The 22,451-nt window shown below is 40.9% G+C and overlaps 1 protein-coding gene across 4 annotated transcripts in view; it reads left to right on the top strand.

Moving 5' to 3' along the window:
• CDK6 (cyclin dependent kinase 6) overlaps positions 1-22,451 on the top strand; it is a 234,263-nt gene that overhangs the window by 935 nt on the left and 210,877 nt on the right. For 2 of the 4 annotated variants that reach the window (XM_089917636.1, XM_022585851.2), the window contains exon 2: positions 2,039-2,647. In XM_089917636.1, coding sequence (XP_089773762.1) covers positions 2,456-2,647 — 192 coding nt within the window. In that variant the 5' untranslated portion in view covers positions 2,039-2,455. Of the gene's footprint in view, positions 1-1,241; positions 1,927-2,038; positions 2,648-22,451 lie in introns of those variants that run through there. The other 2 variants (XM_022585862.3, XM_030759787.2) reach the window with 2 other exon arrangements.

The raw sequence follows: 22,451 nt of genomic DNA, 5'->3' as shown, positions 1-22,451 counted from the left end.
TGCGCTGGTGGCGACCCTTGCGGTGCTTGGCAGGCTTCGGGAGAGGCACATGAAGGATTTCATTGAGTGTGAAGACAGAGAGCAGAGACAGAAAGCAGAAGGAGGCGGCTGCAGCCTTTGTAGTCGCGGAGGAATGCGGAAATGTTGAAGCACTATGTCAAACTTTTTTGAAATGGGGTCAAGACACATTCAGCCAGCGTGGGAAAGCAACAACAACAACAAAAAAAAAGTGGAGGAGAGGGGGGGAAAAGGCACTGCTGCTCCCGTTTCTCTCCGCCGGAGCCTACAGTCCGGGGAGCGAGGGGGGAGAGCCGGGGCGGGCGGTGCGGGGCCAGGCGGGGGCAGCGGGCGCAGTTCCCTGCGGGGGTGGGACGTCCCCGACGCTTCCTTCGCTGCCGAGCGGCGGTCAGGACTGGGGAGCGGAGGGGAGGGGGGGCCGCGGGAGGGGGCGGGCTGCGCAGCCTGCGGCGGCTCCTCAGCTACCTGTGTGGCCCTCGGCCTGCCTCAGACCGCGGTGCTGGCTCTAGGGGCTTGTTCCTCGGCTCCCCCAGGATTCGCCTTCACCTTTTAAGGAGAGTTTTGAATAGAGTGAGTGTGAGGGTCTCTGCCCTCGCTGCGGGCCCCTCCGCCCGCAGGCCGTGGGGGTCACGCATTTTGTTTCTATAATGCCTGGCAGAAGGCGACTGCGCCAGCGGTTGCCGGGCAGGTAATTCCGAGGTGCCCCGAGAATTTCGGACACGCGGCTGTAGTGGCGAATGTCCGGCCGAGCCCAAAGCGGCGGTGGGGAGGAGGTTCCCTGGGTCCTGGATTGCAGCCGAATGGGAAGGGATAGTGCGTCGTCCCCTACCCACCCCGCTTTGTTGTGTGGGGGGCTCCTGGGGGGCCACTGGCTGCTGTTCGGACCCGGCCTTAAGCCGAAAGGGGAATGGAGCAGCCACCTCTGCTGCCTACTTTGGGGACGACCCTGGGAGTGGGGAAGGGTTCGCGAGTCCAGGCCTCAAGGGCGCAGCCCCTTCTCACTTTCCCCTGGAGGCTCAGCATTTACTCCCCCCGCCCACCCCTTTTAAGGGGAGGCTGAGTTTTGCTCAGGTTCAATCGGTTGAAAATTTCTAGGCGAGTCACGGTTATGCTGCCTTCCTTCTGAAGTTGTTCTCCAAGGAGACGACAAGCTGAAGTGCGGTGAACACCTCTTTCTCCCACTCTTAGGGTCCCGTGGGCGACTTCCCACCCCACCCCCAGGGCCCTGTCGCTCACCCACCCCCGAGGAGCGGGAGCTCCAGCCCTCCCCGACCTGATGGGTCTCCACCAGGGAGGTCCTCTAGGTCGGAGGAAGAATTCCGCTTCCAATCCAGATTCCTTTACCCTAAAAAGACCATTTGTGTGTGGAAGTCGTTTTAAAATGTGTCCTCGTAGAAAAACTGAAAGTGGAAAGAAAGGAAGCAATTTCCGAGCAGATGTCTGACCACCCCTTCTCGCACACTCCCAGCTTCGGGTTACAGGGTCCTGGGAGCCCCCACCCACATTCTGCGGCCGCACACCAGTGGACCCGGCGGTCTCTCCACACCAGGTTGTGCACGACCCCGAAACGCCCCACGGCATCCCAGGAGCCCCTCTCCCTGCACCTCCAGGCCTGGGCAGGCGGGGAGGGTAGCAGCACAGCACAATGATATAAGGATAAATATTAAGCCGTGACATTGACGTGCCCGGCGCCTCCCCTCCCCCGCGCTCCCGGCACACTCTGGGCTGCTTGGCACGCCCCCTCTCGTTCCACTGCGTCTCGCGCCCCGCGCTCATCCCCGAGGGGCCCCTGCAACCTCTCCGCGCGAAGACGGCTCCAGCTCTGCAGGGAAAGAAAAGTAACTTCGCTTTTCTCGGAGGAACCAGGAAGGATTAAGCGGCCTGGGAGAGGGCAGGAGCTCGCAGAGGGTAGCGAAGGGGGCTTCGTAAAGGAGGAGGAGGGGTGTCTACAGGAACCCCGAGGAAGGCGCCTGGGATGTCTGATTACACTTTCTTCTTGTCCTCCCGTCTCCTCTTTTAGGTGGAAGGACTGTGGAGTGAGACGCGCTCGGGCAAAGACTATGTAATCGCCTTGGTGCCTGTACAGAGGACTGAGCTTCGGGGAGGGAAGAGGAGGGATCGGCTTGCTCCTCGGCGACTCGGCAGGCGGAGTTTCGCAGCGGCGGCACCAGGGTTGTGCCCGCCCGCGGGGAGGTCGCTCCATCCAGCCCCGGCGGCCGCGAGAGTCCGAGCGCCGGACCGCGGTAGTCGGCGGGGGTGAGAGAGAGCGAGATCGAGCTCTAGGGCGCGAGGGAGCGGGCCGTGGGGTCCGGGAGGAGGCGAGCAGCGGCCACGAGCGAGCCGAGCGCGTCCCCCGCCCGCCCCAGCGGCGCCGTGCCGGGCGGCGTCCGGGCGGCATGGAGAAGGACGGCCTGAGCCGTGCCGACCAGCAGTACGAATGCGTGGCGGAGATCGGGGAGGGCGCCTATGGGAAGGTGTTCAAGGCCCGGGACCTGAAGAACGGAGGCCGTTTCGTGGCGCTGAAGCGCGTGCGAGTGCAGACCGGCGAGGAGGGCATGCCGCTCTCTACCATCCGCGAGGTGGCGGTGCTGAGGCACCTGGAGACCTTCGAGCACCCCAACGTGGTCAGGTGAGCTGTGGAGCGGCGCCCGCGCCGTCTGGGGCCGCGCGCCGTGGGAGGGCCGGGACTGGGATCCTGGGGCCCACGACGATTGAGGGGCAGGGGGGCGGCTAGGGAGGCCCGGCGCGACCCGTTGACCTTACCGAGTGAGAGTAAGTTTTGTCGACAGAGCCACGAGCCAGAGCCGGTGACCTTGCCAGACAGCGAACAGAAAGACAGGTCATAAAATGTGACCTGCGCAGGCCTCCTTGCCGCTGTGCAAGTTCTAAGTGTTTTCTCCCTGCCCACCCTGAAAGGCATCCAGAAAGATGGGCGTCTTTTAGGGACAGAACAGGCCAACCTGAGACGCGCCCCTCCAGCCCCAGCATGGTTTCCATGGCCATTGGGGGAATTTTTGAGAGAATGAGTGAGAGGTCTGAGGATATGGTGATAATTAGTAGAAAGAAAGCTTTATTGTCGGGGCCTAGTAGAAATAAGGTTTAAAAGTACAGAAACTTTTAAGAATAGTTTTGCCAGTCACACAGTTTCTTTTTATTAACGTTGCATAATAATAAGGATTTCTGATGGTCTGAGGACTTCAGTGCTGATGCCCAGTTTGTGTCATTTAAAAAAATTTCTTCCCAAAATGTTACCTGCTTGCATTACTTTATGTCTCTGGGCCAGCATAGTCCTTAGACTCCTTCTCCAAAGGGTCAGATGTGAGTCCAGGTTGTGGAATCTTTATATTCTAAAGGTCCTGCCCTTTCTTTTCCTGGGTGGGTTGTGCTGGTGGGTGAGGAGGCACCAGTACTTATAGCCTCTCTTGTGTGGTAACCAGTATTAAACCAAAGTGTGTGTCGCTTAAGATAATGATGTTTTCTTAGTGATCCTGGAATTTCCCCATTGTGTGTTTGACATTGTGTGGTGTGTCATCCTTTTCTTTTTAAAACAGAGGTGCATAGTTTTAAGCTGAAAAGGAATGCCCAGAAACTTCTACAAATCAGGGTGTGATTTCACCTTTCTCAACTCCTAAGATAGTATGTTCCAAAAAGGAGGTCTTCTTCCTGTCTTCTCATCCGTCTAGGGGTTCTGTTCAACAAATATGTGTCTACTACTGTATGTGTGCTGTGGATGAAATTATGTAAATAAGCACAGCCAAATATTTTTGTAAAAAGGTCAAACAGTTTAACATTAGTCATCAAAGTGGAGAGACCCAAGGCTGACCTTTGAAATACCAAGCCCTCTATAGTTTCAGGGAGCCCAAGTATCTACAGAATCTTCCTGGGAGGTTTCAGCTTGTCTCCTCTTATCCCAGGTTGGATGATTTGTGTTGTGCTTTGTTCCTGACACAGTCAGACTCAGGCTAGAAGGCAGCAAAGAATCATAAATACCTAAATAAAGTAGTAAATGGCTATAATGACAGGACCCTAATATACCTCTATTTTAGCCAGTAAAGAAGAGAGGGACAAAAGATAATGAGACTGAGGGAATCAGTGTTTTAGGAAGATGGGATTATAAATAAAAGCAATAGATAACCTTTTGTGTGTGTGTTTTCTTTGTTGAAAAACAACAAAAACCCTTTTGGGGAGTCTTTTGTGATATTGGAGAGAAAAGTTAAGGGTACATTTTGTCCCCTGTAACTTAGTTATCTTCCTAGTGGAATCACCTAGACACTTCCCAAAGGGTGAATTCCACCACTAGAATTGTAGGTCCAAAGTTCTTGTTTTATTTTGTCTGTTACCTTTGGATAGTGTCCAGTTAAGGATGATTATCATGTATATAAATAAAATCATGTTCTTCCAATTGTAGCAGTGTTACAGAGGCAACCCGGTGTAACATCCTTTAAAAAACACAATTTATTCTTGTGACAAAGGAAGGTGGTTTTTGTCATTGTGCTGGTAGATTTTGGCTAATCCATCTTATTCTCTTGATTTATTCTCTTGAGGTTGGCATGTCTTTACAGATTTCTAACTAACCCATGTCTTGGATTCTATACTGAGAAATTTTAGGAGACTATACTTACAAGTTGAAGACAAAGGCATCATTTTCTAAAACTATGTCACATGTTAAGTGGTGATGATGACATCTACCTCTTAAGAATTGTGAGGAGAAACTGAGATAGTGTATATGAAAACACTTTGTAAATTTAAGAATGCTTCAAATGTCCACGTATTATTTGTGTTCAGGCAGGTTAGCGTGGCCCTTGCCATGGAGAAAGTTCCCAGTAAGGCCTCAGTTCACCTGACCTTTCCTGTAGAGCAAGTCATACTCAAGCCCAGACATTACAGGCTCTGGAACCAAGAAGCTGCTTGAATATAATGAGACTGTAGTTTGTCAGAAAAGACCATCAGTCAAATGCCATGAAATTCAGTGACACTTCAGAAAATTATTGATGATGTCGTCCTCACGAGCTGCAGATCTCCATTCCGTTTTGTTTCCTTCCTGTTTCTTCTCTTCCACTTCTGCCTTGGGGCAATTACTGGCCCCCATGACTTACTTAGCTAGACTAGGAATTCAGATTTTAGAGGATGCTGATATTTGTTCAGGCAGGATCAGGAAGTCAAGCACAGGTGACAACAAATTCTTTCCTTCCAAGGGAGAGTTGTCAAAGTTGGGCCCCCAAACCTGTGATTTATTGTTGTCCCGCAGGATCCGTTTTACAGTCCTATGGCTGGTTCTTTAAAGGTTTCTTAAAAGGGCAGACGCCTTAATAAGTGCCTTCAAGTCACAAGTAATTGATCATGATCATAGGCACCTCCCACAGATAGTTAAGCTTCTAAGCTTGAAGGAGCATAATAAACATTCATTTTTCAAAAGTTTAAGATTTAATTTCGATGGATTTGCCAGAAAAACTGTCTTGTTATTGCTGGCACTGGTACTGCCTGCATGCACAGGGATGATAACTTGAAATTCTTGCTTACCTGTGCTTGATATATCCCAGGCCCAGGCTCGATCAGCCAGTCAGTGTCTGGGATGTAGACTTACTTGTATTTTGCAGTTGGTAATCCCAAATCCTGGAGACTTTGCCAGAATCACACTTCAGTATCAGCTTACATTAGAGCTTCTGCACTCCACAAACGAGTCCTATTTTACATTCTGAACTAAATATATATAGTAGATAAAATAATATGTTTTATCAGCAATCTGTTCATTCATCAAATATTTACTGAGGGCCCAGTATTTGCCAGACACTGCTGGAAGCTGGGGATACATCAGTGAACAAGTCAAAAAAGTCTCTACATTTACAGAACTTAACCTTGTAATGGGATGAGCAGTTCTTTTATCTTTTTAAAAATTCAGTTCTCTTTATTTCCATTGGCTTGTTTTGCTATATTTAAGCTAACCATTTTTTTCAGAGCAACTAATATTTGTGGTAATTTGGTTACCCTGAATTTGCTGATTGAATAGTTAGATAACTAAAACACTGATCAGAATCAAATGCTTTTGGGGGATTAAATTTCACTTTAGGCACATACAAAGAGATCTGTATAAGAAGACGTTGACATGTAATTAATAGATATGAACATTTGAACTCCACTTACTCAACAGGGATTTAGGAAAGGACCTACTGTTTAAAAAACGTGGGGTTAGGTGCTGGGAAAGATACTTGGGTAAATCATACCTGGCTACTCCTCCCAAGTAATTCCCCTGTTTTTGAAGAAGTAAGATGATCATCATAACCCCGATACATGATAGTATCATGTCACTACAAAGTCCTGGTAAGTGCTATCAGTGTTGTCTCCAGGGATTAAATTTGTTAGTGTAGCAGTAAAGGTAATTCAAATTCAAGTGCTGGTTCATGAAACTAAAACTCATGGTATTTCAGTGAGTAAACTTGTGTCTAAATATGTTAAATTATGATTATTAGCATATTTAATCACTGCTTAAAAACGCCAGAAAAATGCGTGCAGCTCAATGATTATTAGGTCATAACCTCAGGTGGGTTAGTTCATGGGAATCCTTCTGAATAAAAGTGTTGTTTTGTAGGTGAATAATATGTTTATTAGGGCTTGTCTCAGTGAAGGCAGGAAAAGCAGGAGTTTAAATTGCCTTTTTAAATGTCAGTATGTGAAAAGTATGTTTGGTCTTTCATTCTCTAACAGTTCCTGAGAAGGTCCCAATTTATTGAGCTTATTTAGTAAATACACATTTTCACAATGATGTTCTGCCCATTCCTTGTTCCTGCAGAACTTGGTAGTGCTGAATTGTTGCCATTGATTGCACTGTATCCTTTTTTTTTTTTTTTTTTTGCTGTACACGGGCCTCTCACTGTTGTGGCCTCTCCCCTCTCCCGTTGCGGAGCACAGCCTCCGGACGCGCAGGCTCAGCGGCCATGGCTCATGGGCCCAGCCGCTCCGCGGCATGTGGGATCTTCCCAGACTGGGGCACGAACCCGTATCCCCTGCATTGGCAGGCGGACTCTCAACCACTGCGCCACCAGGGAAGCCCTGCACTGTATCCTTTTTACACAACTATTATCACCATGGAATTACTAGAAGTTCTCTATCACAGAGAAAATGGCTTCTAAAAGGGAAACTTGTATAAATGTGAATATCTTTTGGTGTATTTTCTTATGTTTAAGACAAGGGTAAACGGATATCTATGAAAATAGACTTCTTGTTAAAAGTAAATTACCCTTAAAAAAATATGCCTCACTATTGATGGTTTTCTAGGAATGTTTTTTAAGAACAAAACATCCAGTACTCACACTGTGTCGTTGGAAACTCATGAATATTAGGGTTGAAAGATACTTTGGAAGTCTTTCAACCCTTTTATATTATAGATAAAGAACCTAAAGGCCAGAGATCAGGCAGCTTGTCTGTCATGCCATTTTAAAGTCATTGACTTTCTCTAAAATCTGAGTAGCAATTTTAAAATAATTCTTTTTGTTTGGTGGAAGAAGTTAACTCAAGTGGGTACATTTCTAGTTTGGAAAATATGAGCTATATGTAGACAAAGGTGATAGTTTGCCAGGAATAAATGACATATCAACTCAGGAAATTCCTGAATTCTGCAGTATGCCTTACTGAAGTAAATCTGTAAAAAGTGTGATGATTATCCATTAAATTCTGCTGTTAAGGAAGTTGGGTAATAACTATGATTATTTAAATAGCTGGAGTTAAATAATAATATGGGTAAATAATGTAGTTAAATAATTAAGTAATAATATTGAATTCATCTTAGACAGAATAGTTAAAAACATCTAAATGCTTGGTACTCATCATATGAATGAGCTATTACATAATGCGGCTCTGGCATCTAATACCCATTTAGTGAAATAAATACCATAATACTTGAAAATTAGGTAGCATAACAACCTCTAGACACCTAAGCAAATATGTTTTACCCATGCTTCTTTTTTTTTTTTTTTTTTTTTTTTTGCAGTACGTGGGCCCCTCACTGTTGTGGCCTCTCCCATTGCAGAGCATAGGCTCAGCGAGGCTCAGCATGTGGGATCTTCCCTGACCGGGGCACGAACCCATGTCCCCTGCATCGGCAGGCAGACTTTCAACCCCTGCGCCACTGGGGAAGTACCCATGCTTCTTGAAGAACTAGTAACACGATTTCTATTTCTTAAGAAGTTCAGATAAGCTTCTCAGTCTTCTTAGGAAAGAAATTAATTGTGAGCTTCCTGCTGTGGTAGAACATAGCAGGGATGAAATCTGGGTGCAGGAGGAGTGGCAGTAGAAGAAGGTAGTATTGGTAATGTTGGGCTATGTTCAAGGGCCAGGAGGTAGCACTGAAAATGGACACAGGTGGTTGGTAACAAGCCTGCCTACAGAAAGGTTACCATTTGAGTGGTGTTCTGTAGATGCTAAGTCTACTGGGACAGGCAGGTGAGCAGTCAGGAAGGAGTTTTATAAGAGCCACTGGGCAGTTGTTTTGAATGTCACCAGTGTGCTACCATACTTGATTTTGTTTCACCAGCTGCACATGTAACTGCTCTCCACTGAGGTGAAATGAAGGCATCTTAAGGCATGTGGCAGGAATCTGTGTGAGTGTGCAGTAGTAGCCTGGAAGTCCATTTGGGATGGAATCATTATTAAACACTTAGTAGTTTACCTAAATTTGGACAATAACTGACTTTGTCTTTTAAGTAGGCATTTTAATTATTGATTCCTATTTACCCTTCCTAAAGGATTTTAGTTCAGTAGAGTTAGAATCACAGTATAAGAATTTTTTCATTGAAGAGGGTCTTAGGTTTAACCTAAACCAACCCCCTTTGGCCTGTGTAGGAATTGTTTTGTAAATGCATAAAAGAATTGTCTTATTTTTAGTGGGCTATTTTATTCCTTAGTTATATGCATTGTAGATACAAACTGAGGATAACTAAGGTTCAAACACAGGTTTATATCCAGTGTTAACAGAACAGGATGACTAATGGTCACTGCATATTAGAAAACATTCCCTTGGGATAGAAAAGTATTTTCTGTTTAATGATTTTATGTTTGCTGACTTGAAAACAAGGATTGTGTGTAGCTTTTATATTCCTAAATAACAGTGTCCGTACTGTTAGTTGCCCAATATGTTTCCTGAATGAATGATGTAGGATAAATTAAATTATAGACCCCTTAGATGAGAACTTTTCATCCTTTTAGAGTTGCATATAGCATGAGTAGGTATCTCCGCCTAACACTGGGAGATTATTGGTATTAACTGTACAGTATCTGTATACCAAGGCTATATAATAAGAGCATTCAAATGCTTATTGATATTTTAAATTTTCCCTGTGACTGTCCATTTTTTCGTCTTTAGTACTAGCTTCAACTTTGATAGGATTTCCTTGTGTTCTTCGTGTGCATTTGCTGCATGTATCCTACAGTCCGACTGACTAATCCATTTCCCCTACATATATATGCTCCTTGCCATCACCTCTTCGACTTTAGTTGGGGCTGATCTCAGAATGTGTACACAGTGTTCCTCCCTGTACCACTCTTTCCACCTGTTGAAGCATCCGTCAGAACCAAGCTCTAATGCCACCTTTTTTTGTGTGTGGCGTACTCCTTAGTACCTTCATTTGGATAAAATTTCTGCTTCCTTTGAACCCTGACAACTTTGGCCCTCCCTTATGGCACTTAGTATATGTCTGCTCTTCAATATTATTATGTCTGTTATTTAAGATATAATATTAATCTTCCCCCCCACCCACCATTTTCCACAGCCCAGCTGTGAGCTCCTTGAGGCAGGGAATGTGTTTTGGGTCATGTCTGTTTACATTCTACATCCAGTAGAAATAAATGAACAAGTGAATGAAATAATGGAAAGGACGTCCAGTTACTAAGTAAGGCACCACGTGGATTATTTCCATCACATGAATGTTAATACTAAGGAGTGTCAAATAAAGAGGGAAAATGGATCTGTATATTGGGTTATGCTTACTTGGTTTCCTGGGGATAATAAATACTGAAAAGAGAAAGTTTCATTTTTGTTTTATTCCAATCTTTATAGTTTATATTAAAGTGAGTTTTAAAATTTAAGTAATTCCCATAGTTAACTGTACAGTCTTGGACTTAATTTACATACTGTAGAGAACACATTAACATTAGGAAATGTGCACACATTCAGTAAAAGTTGAAAACGGTTTGCACATTTTTTAATGTAAGAACGTAGGGTATTCTGGATACACTTTAATCAATTGCTTGAATTCTTTTACTTTTTTTCCCCACTAATTTGGCTTTCTGTACTGGAAAAACCCTTGTTTTCTTGTTCCTTGCTGTATCCCAAGCACTTAGCGTGGTGGCCAGCATCTTGTAGCCCAGAATAAATATCTGTGAATGAATGAATGAGTATGTGCCATCTAGGAATTCAGAATTGATTTTTTTTTAGTCAGAATTGGGTAATAATGTCTGAAAGCATATGTAAGATCTATAGCTTTCAACAAGTATTTATTGATTATCTGCCGTATTAAGCATTTTGTTAAACTTGATTGACAGTGATTACAGAAAGTACCTACATCTTGAAATGTTTACCCCCAAAATGGTATTAACTCTGAAATTTGTTTCAAAATGGGGTAGAGCTGAAACAAGCTGAACATTGTTGAAGCTGTGGAAGTTCTTTATACTATTCTCTCCTCATTTGTATATATTTGAAATTTTCCATTGTAATAAGTTTAAAATATGTTCCCAGTCAGGGACTAAGAGAATAATTGGTTCTATTCTGACTCCTCTGTCTATTAGCTGAGTGACCTGGAGTTTCCCACAATAAAATAGAAATTATTACAACTCTTTTGACCTGAGAGTTACTATGATCAAATGGAATTATGTCTATGAAGGTCAAATATTACACAAATATAAGATATTAACAAAACAAATTCTGCCCTTGAGTAGTTTATAATTTTGTTGGAGGAAACTGACATGTACACAGATATCTGTATTGCTGATTGGTAGTGCTTTCATCCCCCCCCCCACACACACAATGTGAAAGTATGAATGGAACTAGGTATTTCTGAAAAGGATTTATAGTAATTATAGTAAAGTACAATCTTTAATCTATGTATTGGTAATTTGTGTCGCCTTTACCCAATACTGTATCCTATTCACTAATGGATTTATTGTGGGCAGGTCTGAGGACATAGCACTCCTGAGAACAGATTGTCAAAATTGTTGGGAGTTTGATGATTTCTTTTTTATTTCACTATTCAAATTAACTCAAAGAGGAGTTGAATTCTTTGTTCGTTCTTTCTCCCTCTCTTTTTTAATTTCAAAATCTCAAACAATTATTCCTTTTGAGGTTACACATTGGAATTGCTGCTTGTTTGTTTTCTGAGGCTCTTATGGCATGACTGCCTTATGACATTTCAAATTTCGTTTCATATATTCTGTGTTAAGTCATTAAGACCTGTCCACAGAAAGGAAGCAGTTCTCTTTCAGGGGCAGTAATCTCTAGTGAAATATATTTTTTATTTTGTTTCCTTTGATTGCTAAGTAATCTCAAAATTTTCTGTGTTAGGTATTCCTAATGATTAGTATAAAACATTTACTTTTCCTAAAATGTTTTCTTTTTAGAAGGTATAAAAGTGTAAAGTTGGGAACGTTAACACTTAACCCTGTTCAGCAGCAGAACAAGAAAAACAAAAGACGTCTTTGCATTTAAAATTTTAGGTTATTGTCTCTGACCAGTACATTTTAAAACTTTCTGGTGGAAATCAAGAAACTATCTGAGTAGTTTCAAGCTGAGAGTTTTAGATGATGTCATCTATGTTCCAACTGTGTAGAATCACCTAAAGAAGTTATTAAATAGCCTTGGGTAAAAATGGGATGTTTTCTTGTTGAGCCATAAGAAAGCAAGAGATAGATTTAGAGATTGGGCTAGAATGGACTGTTGTTGTTGATCATGAATGAAGTGTATTTAAATTATGGAAGTCCCCTTAAAGAACTAGGACAGCATCCCTTCTTTGAAATAACACACTTCTTACATATTAAGACACAAAAAAGAGTTGCGACATCCTTTTAGTCATTACAAATTATTTGAAGCCCGTGAAGTTTAATCAGTGGTAATTTAGCTAACCAAGAGTTCATTAGACTAGAACTTAGGGCTGATGATGCCAGTTGGGTCCTCAACTAAACCAGTTAGTTTTGCAAAGAGAAAAAGATTGACTCAGAGGGATGGGATTGGTTTCCAGGAGAACTATACAAAAGCATGGTTGATTCGGTGGTACCAATTCCTGATCCTAGAAAAACAGGATTTTTGAGATGAGTCAAGAGTCGCATCTTTGTTTATGAAAAATGGTATAGTTTTTTTTTTTTTCCCACTTTAGTTGATGAAATAAAATTGAGAGGTGAAACCATCATTAGGCCAGTAGAGAATGGTCAAGAGATGTATCTTATGAACTGAAAGGACCACATGCTCATTAAAAGGAGGGAAGAATGTGGCAGAAGATGAGCTAAGTTGGGGTAGAGGTGAGAGATAGTGTATGGTGAAGATGTGAAACAGTGACAGAACCTGGCATTGCTTACGTAAATCTGAATTTTCTTAGACTTCAAAATTTGAAACCTAGTGATCTGAAAGTAGATGAAAATTCTGGCACGTTTGGAAAGACCACAGCCAGTGCTTGTTGAATAAGTAAACTCAGACTATCATTCTTTTAATTCCATAATGATAAAAATGTCATAGTTGTCTGATTGCTTTTTCTTGGGAGCCTTATTTTAGCCATCTTTACATTGTCCATTGTGCCTCGCACTCAAATATGTTGAAGTAATGCATGAATTAATATAGAATGTTAGTTACCCATTAGAAATGTTCTAATAAGCTCCATGAGAGCAGGAAGTTTTGTCCATTTTGTTCAGTGCTTTTATCCTCAATATCTAGAACAGTGCCTGGCACATAAATATCTGTTGAGTGACTTACTGAATAATTAAACTGGGAGCAAAGATTACTCTTTTACACAAGTTTTATGAGAGTAAAAGTGTATATTAACACCAAAATTTAGCACATATGTTATTTTTCTATTCACTCATTAGTATTGCATTTAAAACTCTAGGATTATGTGGTCTCTAATAATTATAGTAATAAATTGGATTATGACTTAGTGATTAGGAGTTATTTAATAATTTAATGATTAGCAAGTAGACTGGACACTAAGATATATCCTCTCTGAACTAATTCTTCTACTGATGTTTTCATTCAATTATGAACATAATTTTATATAAACAATATTAACTGGCATTTTATATGGTTGTATCATTTGCGGCAGAATTGACTTAGATGTTTTGGTGGGAATTTTAAGACATAGTTTCAGATTCTCTGGGTTGTGAAATGTTATAAAAAGGATTGACATACATTCTCTTAAAGAGTTTGACATAAGTTGTAAAGTCGTTGTATAAGCGTCTGTAGCTGTCCTTACGAGTGGCTAGTCCCATCATGAACCTTGTCCCAGTACTCCTATTTGGTGCTGCCATTCCAAGCACCTTTCTTTTCTGCTTAGATCAGTTGATTATCATCATCTAAGGGGTCTGACATTACTTAGTTATGACTACTACTACTAATAATAATAATGGAAAGAAAAGGAGAAAAAAGCGAAAGAGGAAGGAAAAAAGGGAAGAATGGAATGGAATAGAATAGGAAAAGATAGAATAGGGTGAAAATCTGTGGTGGTCCCAGTCGATTGTCAGGTATGTTGCAAGGAGTTGTTACTAAAGTAGAATACCAAGGGAGTCGTTTGTCGTTTTTTATTTAAAGTAATTACATTTTCTGTTAAAGAAATTGTTCTGATAAATATTGCTCTGTAGTAAATTACCCCAGAATTTAGGGGCTTAAAACAACCATTTTCTTATGTTCAAGGATTCAGTGGCTGGGGAACAGAGCACAGTGAGAATGGTTTATCTTTCTGATGTCTGAGGCTTCAGCTGGCGTCGACACAGCAGCTGGGGGTTTGATTCATCTTGAGATGATGTCTTCATTCTCAAGTCTGGTGTTCATGCAAGCTGGTTGATGTAGGCTAGGACCTGAGCTGGGGCTGTGGATCAAAGCACCTACACCTTGCCTCTCCATGTGTCCTGGGCTTCCTCTCAGCATCCAGGCTGCAGAGTAATTGGACTTACATGAAGACTCATGGCTCCAAAAGCCACTCAGTGTCCTTAGGAACAGGCCGTGTTACTTTTGCCATGTTCTGCTGGTTAAAAGTGAGTTCAAAGCCCCACAGATTCAAGGGGATGGGACATATACCATCTCTTATTAGAAAATGTTAAAGAATTTGCGCCCTCCCTTTTTTTGGTAATCATGACATTCGCGCTTGGTGATTAGTGTAGAAGAGTATGTGATAAAAAAGCAAGGCTCCTGTCCCACCTATCCCTATTCCCAGTACTCAGATACAACTTCTTTTAACTCTATTTTTGGTGCTTCTGATAGTTCCTTTGCCCGTAAATCTAGATAATATGCTATGCTCTATTTCTTTTTCTTCTTTTTTTTTTTTTTTGGCGGTACGCGGGTCTCTCACTGTTGTGGCCTCTCCCGCTGCGGAGCACAGGTTCCGGATGCGCAGGCTCAGCGGCCATGGCTCACGGGCCCAGCCGCTCCGCGGCATGTGGGATTTTCCCGGACCGGGGCACGAACCCGTGTCCTCTGCATCGGCAGGAGGACTGTCAACTACTGCGCCACCAGGGAAGCCCGCTATGCTCTATTTCTTGATATCTAAACTTCAGATAATAACTATTGACTTCCTACTCCAAAAGATGAAGATTTAGCTCATCAGTACTACTCCCTGTTTATCTCCCTGTTTTGTTATATAGGGATATTTTTATTTTTTATAATGATTTAAAATAATATCCTTAAACATCATTTTTTTGTTCTTTCTCTTTTGATAGTATCTCTTGATCCAGCATTTAGTAAGAGAAGAATTTTTTATTTCCCTAACCTTTCCTCTACCTTTGTAACTCCCTTTAACATCACAACTTCTATCAGCTACTTTGCTAGAGTTGTTAAACATTTGCATTCTGTTTTGCAACCACAAGTGTAGGTTCAATGTTATAACCCTATGAGGCTGAAGGAGTCCTTCTTTCTTAAATAAAGACATCTGGATTCTCTTTTCTTATTCTGCATCACTTTTAAAAAATTACACCCTATTTTAGTGTACTGCTTTTTCAAACCATGACTTTTTTGTGTTGCTTTGTTTTTCCTGGAGTTTATAGTTGCCTTTCTGTTTTTCTTGTACTGCTTGCCTTTATCACAGCCTAAACTTTTTCTTTTCAAATACTTCATCATACCGTCTGTTCTGTTGAATTGCCCCATTTCCTGAAGTTTCTCTGAAGTTTTGGTTTACTTTGGGTTGGTTATTTACAGGCTTGATGAACAGTTGTCTTCCTGGGACTTTTTTTCACTACTCCTCTGACTTTGAGCCACTCATTCCTGCACCCTGTCTCTTCCTCTAGTGATTCACACCCTTTTGCTAGTGTACATTTGTGAGTAACTTCCTAAGAAATTGTGTATGGGAGGTAGACTTTCTGAATCCTCACCTATTTGGAAACATCTTTGTTGAACCTCTCATTAGATTATTACTTGACTGTTTTTAGAAATCTAGGATGAAAAATTTTGCCACAGAACATTGCTCTCTCTGTATTCAGTGTTGCCAATGAGAAATCATCTACCAATATGATTTTCTAATTAGTTTTTAGAGCATTTTTTTGTCTGGAAGCTGCTAGGCTGTGTTCTTCAGAAATATGTGACTAGGCATGGTGCTTTTTTAAGTTCAACTTGCTGGGCATTCCTTGGGATCTTTCTATGTGCGTATTTATTTTATTTTTAAAAATTACTTCTTTCTCTATTTGTCCTGTTATTTCTTTCTGAGTTTCTCCTGTTAGTCAGATGCTATCTTTCAGTTGGGACCTCTAAGTCTCTTAAAGGTCAGTCTTACAGATTGACCTCTGTGTCTCTTACCTTCTTTTCCTCTATTTTCTAATTATTCTATTTTTTTTGGTTTTGCTTTGCTCTATTCTAAAGAAATCTTCTATATTATTTTCTAAACATCCATTGACTTTACATTATTTGTGGTTATATTTTTAACCTCACACCATCTTTTTTGTTGTTGTTCTCTGCTTTTTTTTTTTTTTAAGCATCCATTTTATGGGTGTAATATGTTCTTGAATTGCTCTAAATTTTGAAAAAAATTCTCTGTATTACCTCTGTTTTAGTCAGCATTTTGTTTCTAACTTTTTTGTTTTTCCTGTTGCTGGATTCCTTAAATGCCTGGTAATGTTTAGATATTCTTTTGTTTTTTTTAAAAAATGAAGTTTATTGAGATATAATTTACATCTGTAAAAGACATCCATTTTTTTAAAAAATTTATTTATTTTTGGCTGCGTTGGGTATTCATTGCTGCGTGCAGGCTTTCTCTAGTTGCGGTAAGCGGGGGCTACTCTTTGTTGCGGTGCACCGGCTGCTCATTGTGGTGGCATTTCTTTGTTGCGGAGCACAGGTTCTAGGCGCACGGGCTTCAATAGTTGCAGCACGTGGGCTCAGTAGTTGTGGCTCGTGGGCTCTAGAGCACAGGCTCAGTCGTTATGGCGCACGGGCTTAGTTGCTCCACGGCATGTGGAATCTTCCTGGATCAGGGATCGAACCCGTGTCCCCTGCATTGACAGGCAGATTCTTAACCACTGCGCCACCAAGGAAGTCCCAAAAGACATCCATCTTAAGAGTTTGTTTTTTTATGAGGTCTGACAGATTTATGCTCTCATATAAACCACCATCACAATCAAGATCTAAAACATTTCCATTACCCCAAAAGTTCCCTTAGGCCCCTTTGCAGTCAGTCTCCTTCTCTACCCGGACCCCTGGCAACCACTAATCTTCTTTTTGTCATTATAGATTTTGTCCTTTCTAGAGTTTCATATACATGGTATCAAACAGTATTGCGTTCTTTTGTATCTGACTTTCACAGATATTTTTGAGATTCATTCATGTTGACTCTGTCAGTAGTACGTTCTTTCTCATTATATGGGTTTGCCATAATTTGTTTATCCATTCACCTGTTGATGGTTATTTGTGTTGCTTCCAGTTTGAGGCTATTATGAGTAACGCTGCTATGAACATTCATGTACAGATCTTTGTGTTGATATGACACATGGTTTCATTTCATTTGGGGAAATATCTAGAAGTGGTTTACTGGCTTGTATGGCAAATGTGTGTTTAATTTTCAAAGAAACTGCCAAACTTTTCCAAACTGGTTGCACCATTTTACATTTCCACCAGCAATATATGAAAGTTCCATTTGATTTTCATCCTACTCAACACTTGGTATTGTCAGTCAGTCCTTTTAATTTTAACCATTCTATATTAGGTGTGAACTGATACCACATTGTGGTTTTAATTTGCATTTACCTAATGACTAGTGTTGTTGAACATCTTTTCATTTGCTTATTGGCCATTCTCTTACCTTCTTTTGGGAAGTATCTATGCAAATATTTTGACCATTAAAATGACTGGATTATCCTATTGAAATGTAAGAGTTATTAATGTATTCTGGAATAGTCTTTTGTCAGGTGTATGTATTGCAAATATTTTCTCCAGGTCTTTGGCTTGCCTTTTCATTTTCTTAATGGTGTCTCTCAAAGGGGAGATTTTAATTTTTCCAAAGTTTATCATTTTTTTCTTTGATGGTTTATGCTTTCTTTGTATCCTACCTTTGCTTACCCCAAAGGCGCATAGATTTTTTCATGTTTTCTTCTAGAATTCTATAGTTTTGGCTTTTATGTCAAGTCTATGATACATTTAAGTTAAATCTGTGTGTGGCTTGAGGTAAGAGTCAAGGTTCATCTTTTTCCTATATGGATATCCATCTGTTCTAGCACCATTTATTAAAAAGAATGTGCCTTCTCCATTTTGAATTACCTTGGCACCTTTGTCACAAATCAATTGACCATATAAATTTCGGTCTATTCGTGGATTCTCTGTTCTGTTCCATTGATTTATATATCTGTATTTTTGCCAATGCCATGATGTTTTACTATAGTCTTAACAGTAGGTATTGAAATCAGGTAGCGTAAGTTTTCCAACTGTTTTCTTCTTCTTTTTGAAAATTGTTTTTGCAATTTTGCCTGCTGAAATTTTGCTAAGAATTTTTACATCTGTGTTTGTGAAGGATATTGTTCTATAATTTTCTTTTTTCATAATGTTTCAGGTTTTGGTTTGGAGGTAATGCTGGCCTCATAATATGAGTTAATAAGTGTTTCCAGCTTCTCTGAAAGATTTTCTGAAAGATTTCATGTAGCATTAGTATTATTTTCTTTTTACACAATTAATAGAATTTACCAGTGAAGTCATTTTCCTTATGGGAAGGTTATTAACTTCAGATTTTATTTCCTTAAGGGACATGGGCCCATGTAGGTTGAATCACTTTTATAACTTGTGTTTTTCAGGGAATTCATATGTTTCATCTAGGTTTTTAGATTTATTGGCATAAATTCTTTATCTTTATTTTCTTAATGTGTAGAATCTTTTTAACGTGTAGAATCTGTAGTGGTGTCCCCCTTTCATTTCTTTTTTTTTTTTTTAATTTTTATTTTTGGCTGCATTGGGTCTTCGTTGCTGCGCGTGGGTATTCTCTAGTTGCAGCGAGCAGGGGCTACTCTTTGTTGTGGAACATGGGCTGTAGGCGCGCAGGTTTTCTCTAGTTGAGGTGAGCGGGGGCTACTCTTTGTTGCGGTGTGTGGGCTTCTCATTGCGGTGGCTTCTCTTGTTGCAGAGCACGGACCCTAGGCGCACGGGCTTCAGTAGCTGTGGCACATAGGCTCAGTAGCTGTGGCTCACAGGCTCTAGAGTGCAGGCTCAGTAGTTGTGGCACATGGGCTTAGTTGCTCTGCGGCATGTGGGATCTTCCTGGACCAGGGATTGAACCTGTGTCCCCTGCATTGGCAGATGGATTCTTAACCAGTGTGCCACCAGAGAAGTCCCTCCCCTACCTTTCATTTCTGATATTAATAATTTGTATGTTCTCCCTTTTTTTTTGATAATACAGGTAGATTTTTGTCAGTTTTGTTGATGATAAACCAGCTTTAGGTTTCATTAATTTTCTTTATCATTTGTCTAGTGTCTATTCCACTGATACTTACTTTTAGTTTTATTTCCTTTTCCTACTTACTTTGGGTTTAATTTGTTCTTATTTTTAGCTTCTTAAAATGGTAGCTTAGTTCATTGTTTTTACAATTTTCTTCTCTTCATTTTTCTTTTAATATTTATTTATTTTGGCTGAGCTGGGTCTTAGTCATGGCATGCAGGATCTTCATTGCATCATGTGGGATCTTTTAGTTGCAGCATGCAAGCTTCTTAGTTGTGGTATGTGGACTTCTCAGTTGCAGCAAGTGGACTCTTAGTTGGGGCATGCATGCAGGATCTAGTTCCCCGACCAGGGATCGAACCTGGGCCCCCTGCATTGGGAGTGCAGAGTCTTACCCACCAGACCACCAGGGAAGTTCGTCTTCTCTTCTAATATAAGCATTTATGTTGTTTTATTTGCTTCCCACAAATGTTGACATATTGTGGTTCCATTTTCATGTGATTCAAAATATTTTAGCCCTATTTTGGTGATTTCTTCTTTGACCTGTGAGTTATTTCGATTTGTGTTTTTAAATTTCCAAAAATATACAGAATTTTTCAAATACCTTTCTGTCTAATTAAATGCTTTTGTGATCGGAGAACAACTCTATATGATTTTACCTTTTTAAAATTTAAGACTTGTTTTGGTCCATATAGTCTATCTTGGCATTTGTTCAATCTGATTCTTTTGAAAATATCTCCCATTTTCCTCTCATTATGTTCATGTTTTCCTGTAAGTCTTTGAGCATATTTATAAAAGTTGCTCTAACGTCTTTGTCTGCTCTTCCATAATCTGTGTTACTTCTGGGTCTGTTTCTATTGATTGATTTTTCTCCTGGTTATGGGCTACATTTTCCTATATGCATGCATATCTAATACTTTTTTATTGGATTCCAAGCAATGTGAATATTACATTGTTTACTGCTTGATTTTGTTCCATTCTTTTAGAGAATGTTGAACTTTGTTCTGATGGGCAGTACAGTTACTTGCAGTTCAGTTTGATCTTTCCAAGGCTTATTTTTAGTTTTTGTAAAATGAGGAGGGGAACTACTATACCTTAGGCGTTACTTCACGGGTAGTTAAGGCCCACTACTAAGGTGGCATTACCCTTTTGTGGTCTCTCCTCTTTGGTTAGTGGGAACTAGAAAGATTTCTTGCCTTGTGTGAGCTCTAGGAATCATTCAGTTTAAACCATCCTGGTAATTGTTCTTCCTCAGAAGCAGTGTTTCACCTGGCTTCATGCAGGTCCACGTGTGCAGGTTGATATTCAGGCAAGAACTCAATAGATCCCAGGTAGATTTCTGAAGCTCTTTTTCTGGGTAGCTTTTTCTTCAGTACTCTGTCTCACAAATTTTAGTCACCTTGGCTTCCTTGTCTTCTCAACTCTGATCTCTGCCTACTCAATTCAGACTATGGACCTCACAGGCTGTTCCTCCTCCCTGTGCCTGTGGTTTGGAAATTGCCTCCAAGCATAAAGCCAGGGCAGTCTAGGGCTCACCTCATTTGTTTCTGTTGTCTCAGGGGTGCAACCTGTAGTCCAGTATCTGAAAACAGTTGTTTCACATGTTTGTCCAATTCCTAGTTGTTAATGGTGGGTGAATAAGTCTTAACCCTTTTGCTTTCTTACTGCCTGTGTATCCATTAGTTTTTATAAAAACTGGGTAGGTGGTATAGCTATTTTTGCCACATTCCCTAATTTGGAGGACAGTATAATCATCTGGAAAGGAACTATAAATGTAGAAAGAACATCATCTCTTTCTTCCGTTACCTGTTGCACCTGGCTGTCTAAATTCATTATCATTCTAGATTTTCATGCTGTTAATATTCCATCCCTAAAGCCAACAGCTGGTATAAATCCATACACGTGCAATAACTAATTTGACATCATACTGGGAATGTTAACCAGTTGATTTTTCTTAAGAGAAAAAAACTGAAAAAATAAACTCACTACGAATTAGTTCTTTGCAGGAATTTCCCATGTCTTGATGATTTAAAAGAATAAATTTTGCATGTAAATGAATTATTACAAGCTTAATTGAAGCTTGTTGGATACTCAAGATTACTCACTGTAGTGTGTTTTTGATGGAGACAGGAAGTGAAAAAGCAAGGTCTATGAGATTTTTGTGTGTGTGAAGTCGTTTAATGTTTCTCATTGAAGCTTTGGTCAGTAGGGTAAATGACTCAAGGTATCTGTTGCTGCTTAGCTGTTTTTAAGGGGGAATTTCCCCCATGTTCCTCCCCTCCCCAAAATAACTAATTATATGCTGGAAGTTTCAATACATTGTTCACAGTTTGTGAAGTCAGCATATTTCTGGAAGCTCACTGTGAATGTAATTCTTAGCTGTACTAATGCTTTTGTTTCTCCATCCCTGCAGCCAGCACTGTACTGTAAGGACACAATTCTATCGCTATTTTTTTTCCCCTCACATTTGATGTGGTAGTTTGCATACAGCTGCAGAGTAGACAGTTACCTTTGAAAGGAACATTTGGCTGCTCTAATTTGATTAAAGAAAACCACCTCAATCATTTCTAGACTGAGAACGTTTTCATTTTAACTTGGCAGTAGGAGTTGGGAATGTACTCACTGCGCTTAGATATGTGGGAGAGCAGTCAGGGAACAAAACCAACCGCTCAAATGAAGAAAGCTTTGGTGCAAATTTTTTTTTTTTTTTAAGGCAAGCAGTGTTATATAGGATTGATTCTCTTTTGGTCCCAAATTTTCTACAACCGTGGTTTTCACCTCCGTCTCCTTTTCACAGTTATTTACTTAGGAATTCCAATAAACTGATTATGGCAGGGGTAAATTACTACCCTAACACGATTTGAAGGACTTTGAAGTCCTTGAAAATTATCCCATTTTTATATAGAAATAAAACCCCAAATCATAAATGACTGTGAATTGAATGTGCTTTCTCTGCCACTGTCGGGAATGGCCAAAAAAGTTTTTAGACCATAGGTATGCAGAACCAAGGTTGAGAATTTAGTTGTAGCTTGCATAGAAGAAAATTTCTCCCTTTCAGAAGCCTGCAGCCCCCGTGCTAGGCAGTTATCTCACATGTGCGTCCTTCGATTCTGAGATGGAAGATCTGATCACCCGGTTAGTGTGACAGTTGAAAATATATTCTGCTGATTGTGGGTTGGCATCAACTTCATAGATATTACTGAGAATGATTGAGCAGGGGCTTAGACTCTGTCGGGTAAACCGTGAACAAATTCATGAAGCACAGTTCAGTAATTTAATGTATGGTATTCTTGGGAAACGTACTGTGTGGGCATCTTAAACTTGAAAGTTTGAGTGTGAAATATT

Source organism: Delphinapterus leucas, chromosome 9 (genome assembly GCF_059928025.1).
Source record: "Delphinapterus leucas isolate spDelLeu-1000000601 "Yukka" chromosome 9, BTC_Dleu_Yukka2, whole genome shotgun sequence".
NCBI lineage: Eukaryota > Metazoa > Chordata > Mammalia > Artiodactyla > Monodontidae > Delphinapterus > Delphinapterus leucas.
The sequence above is the reverse complement of the archived record's forward strand: the minus strand, read 5'-3'. Positions and strand labels throughout refer to the sequence as shown.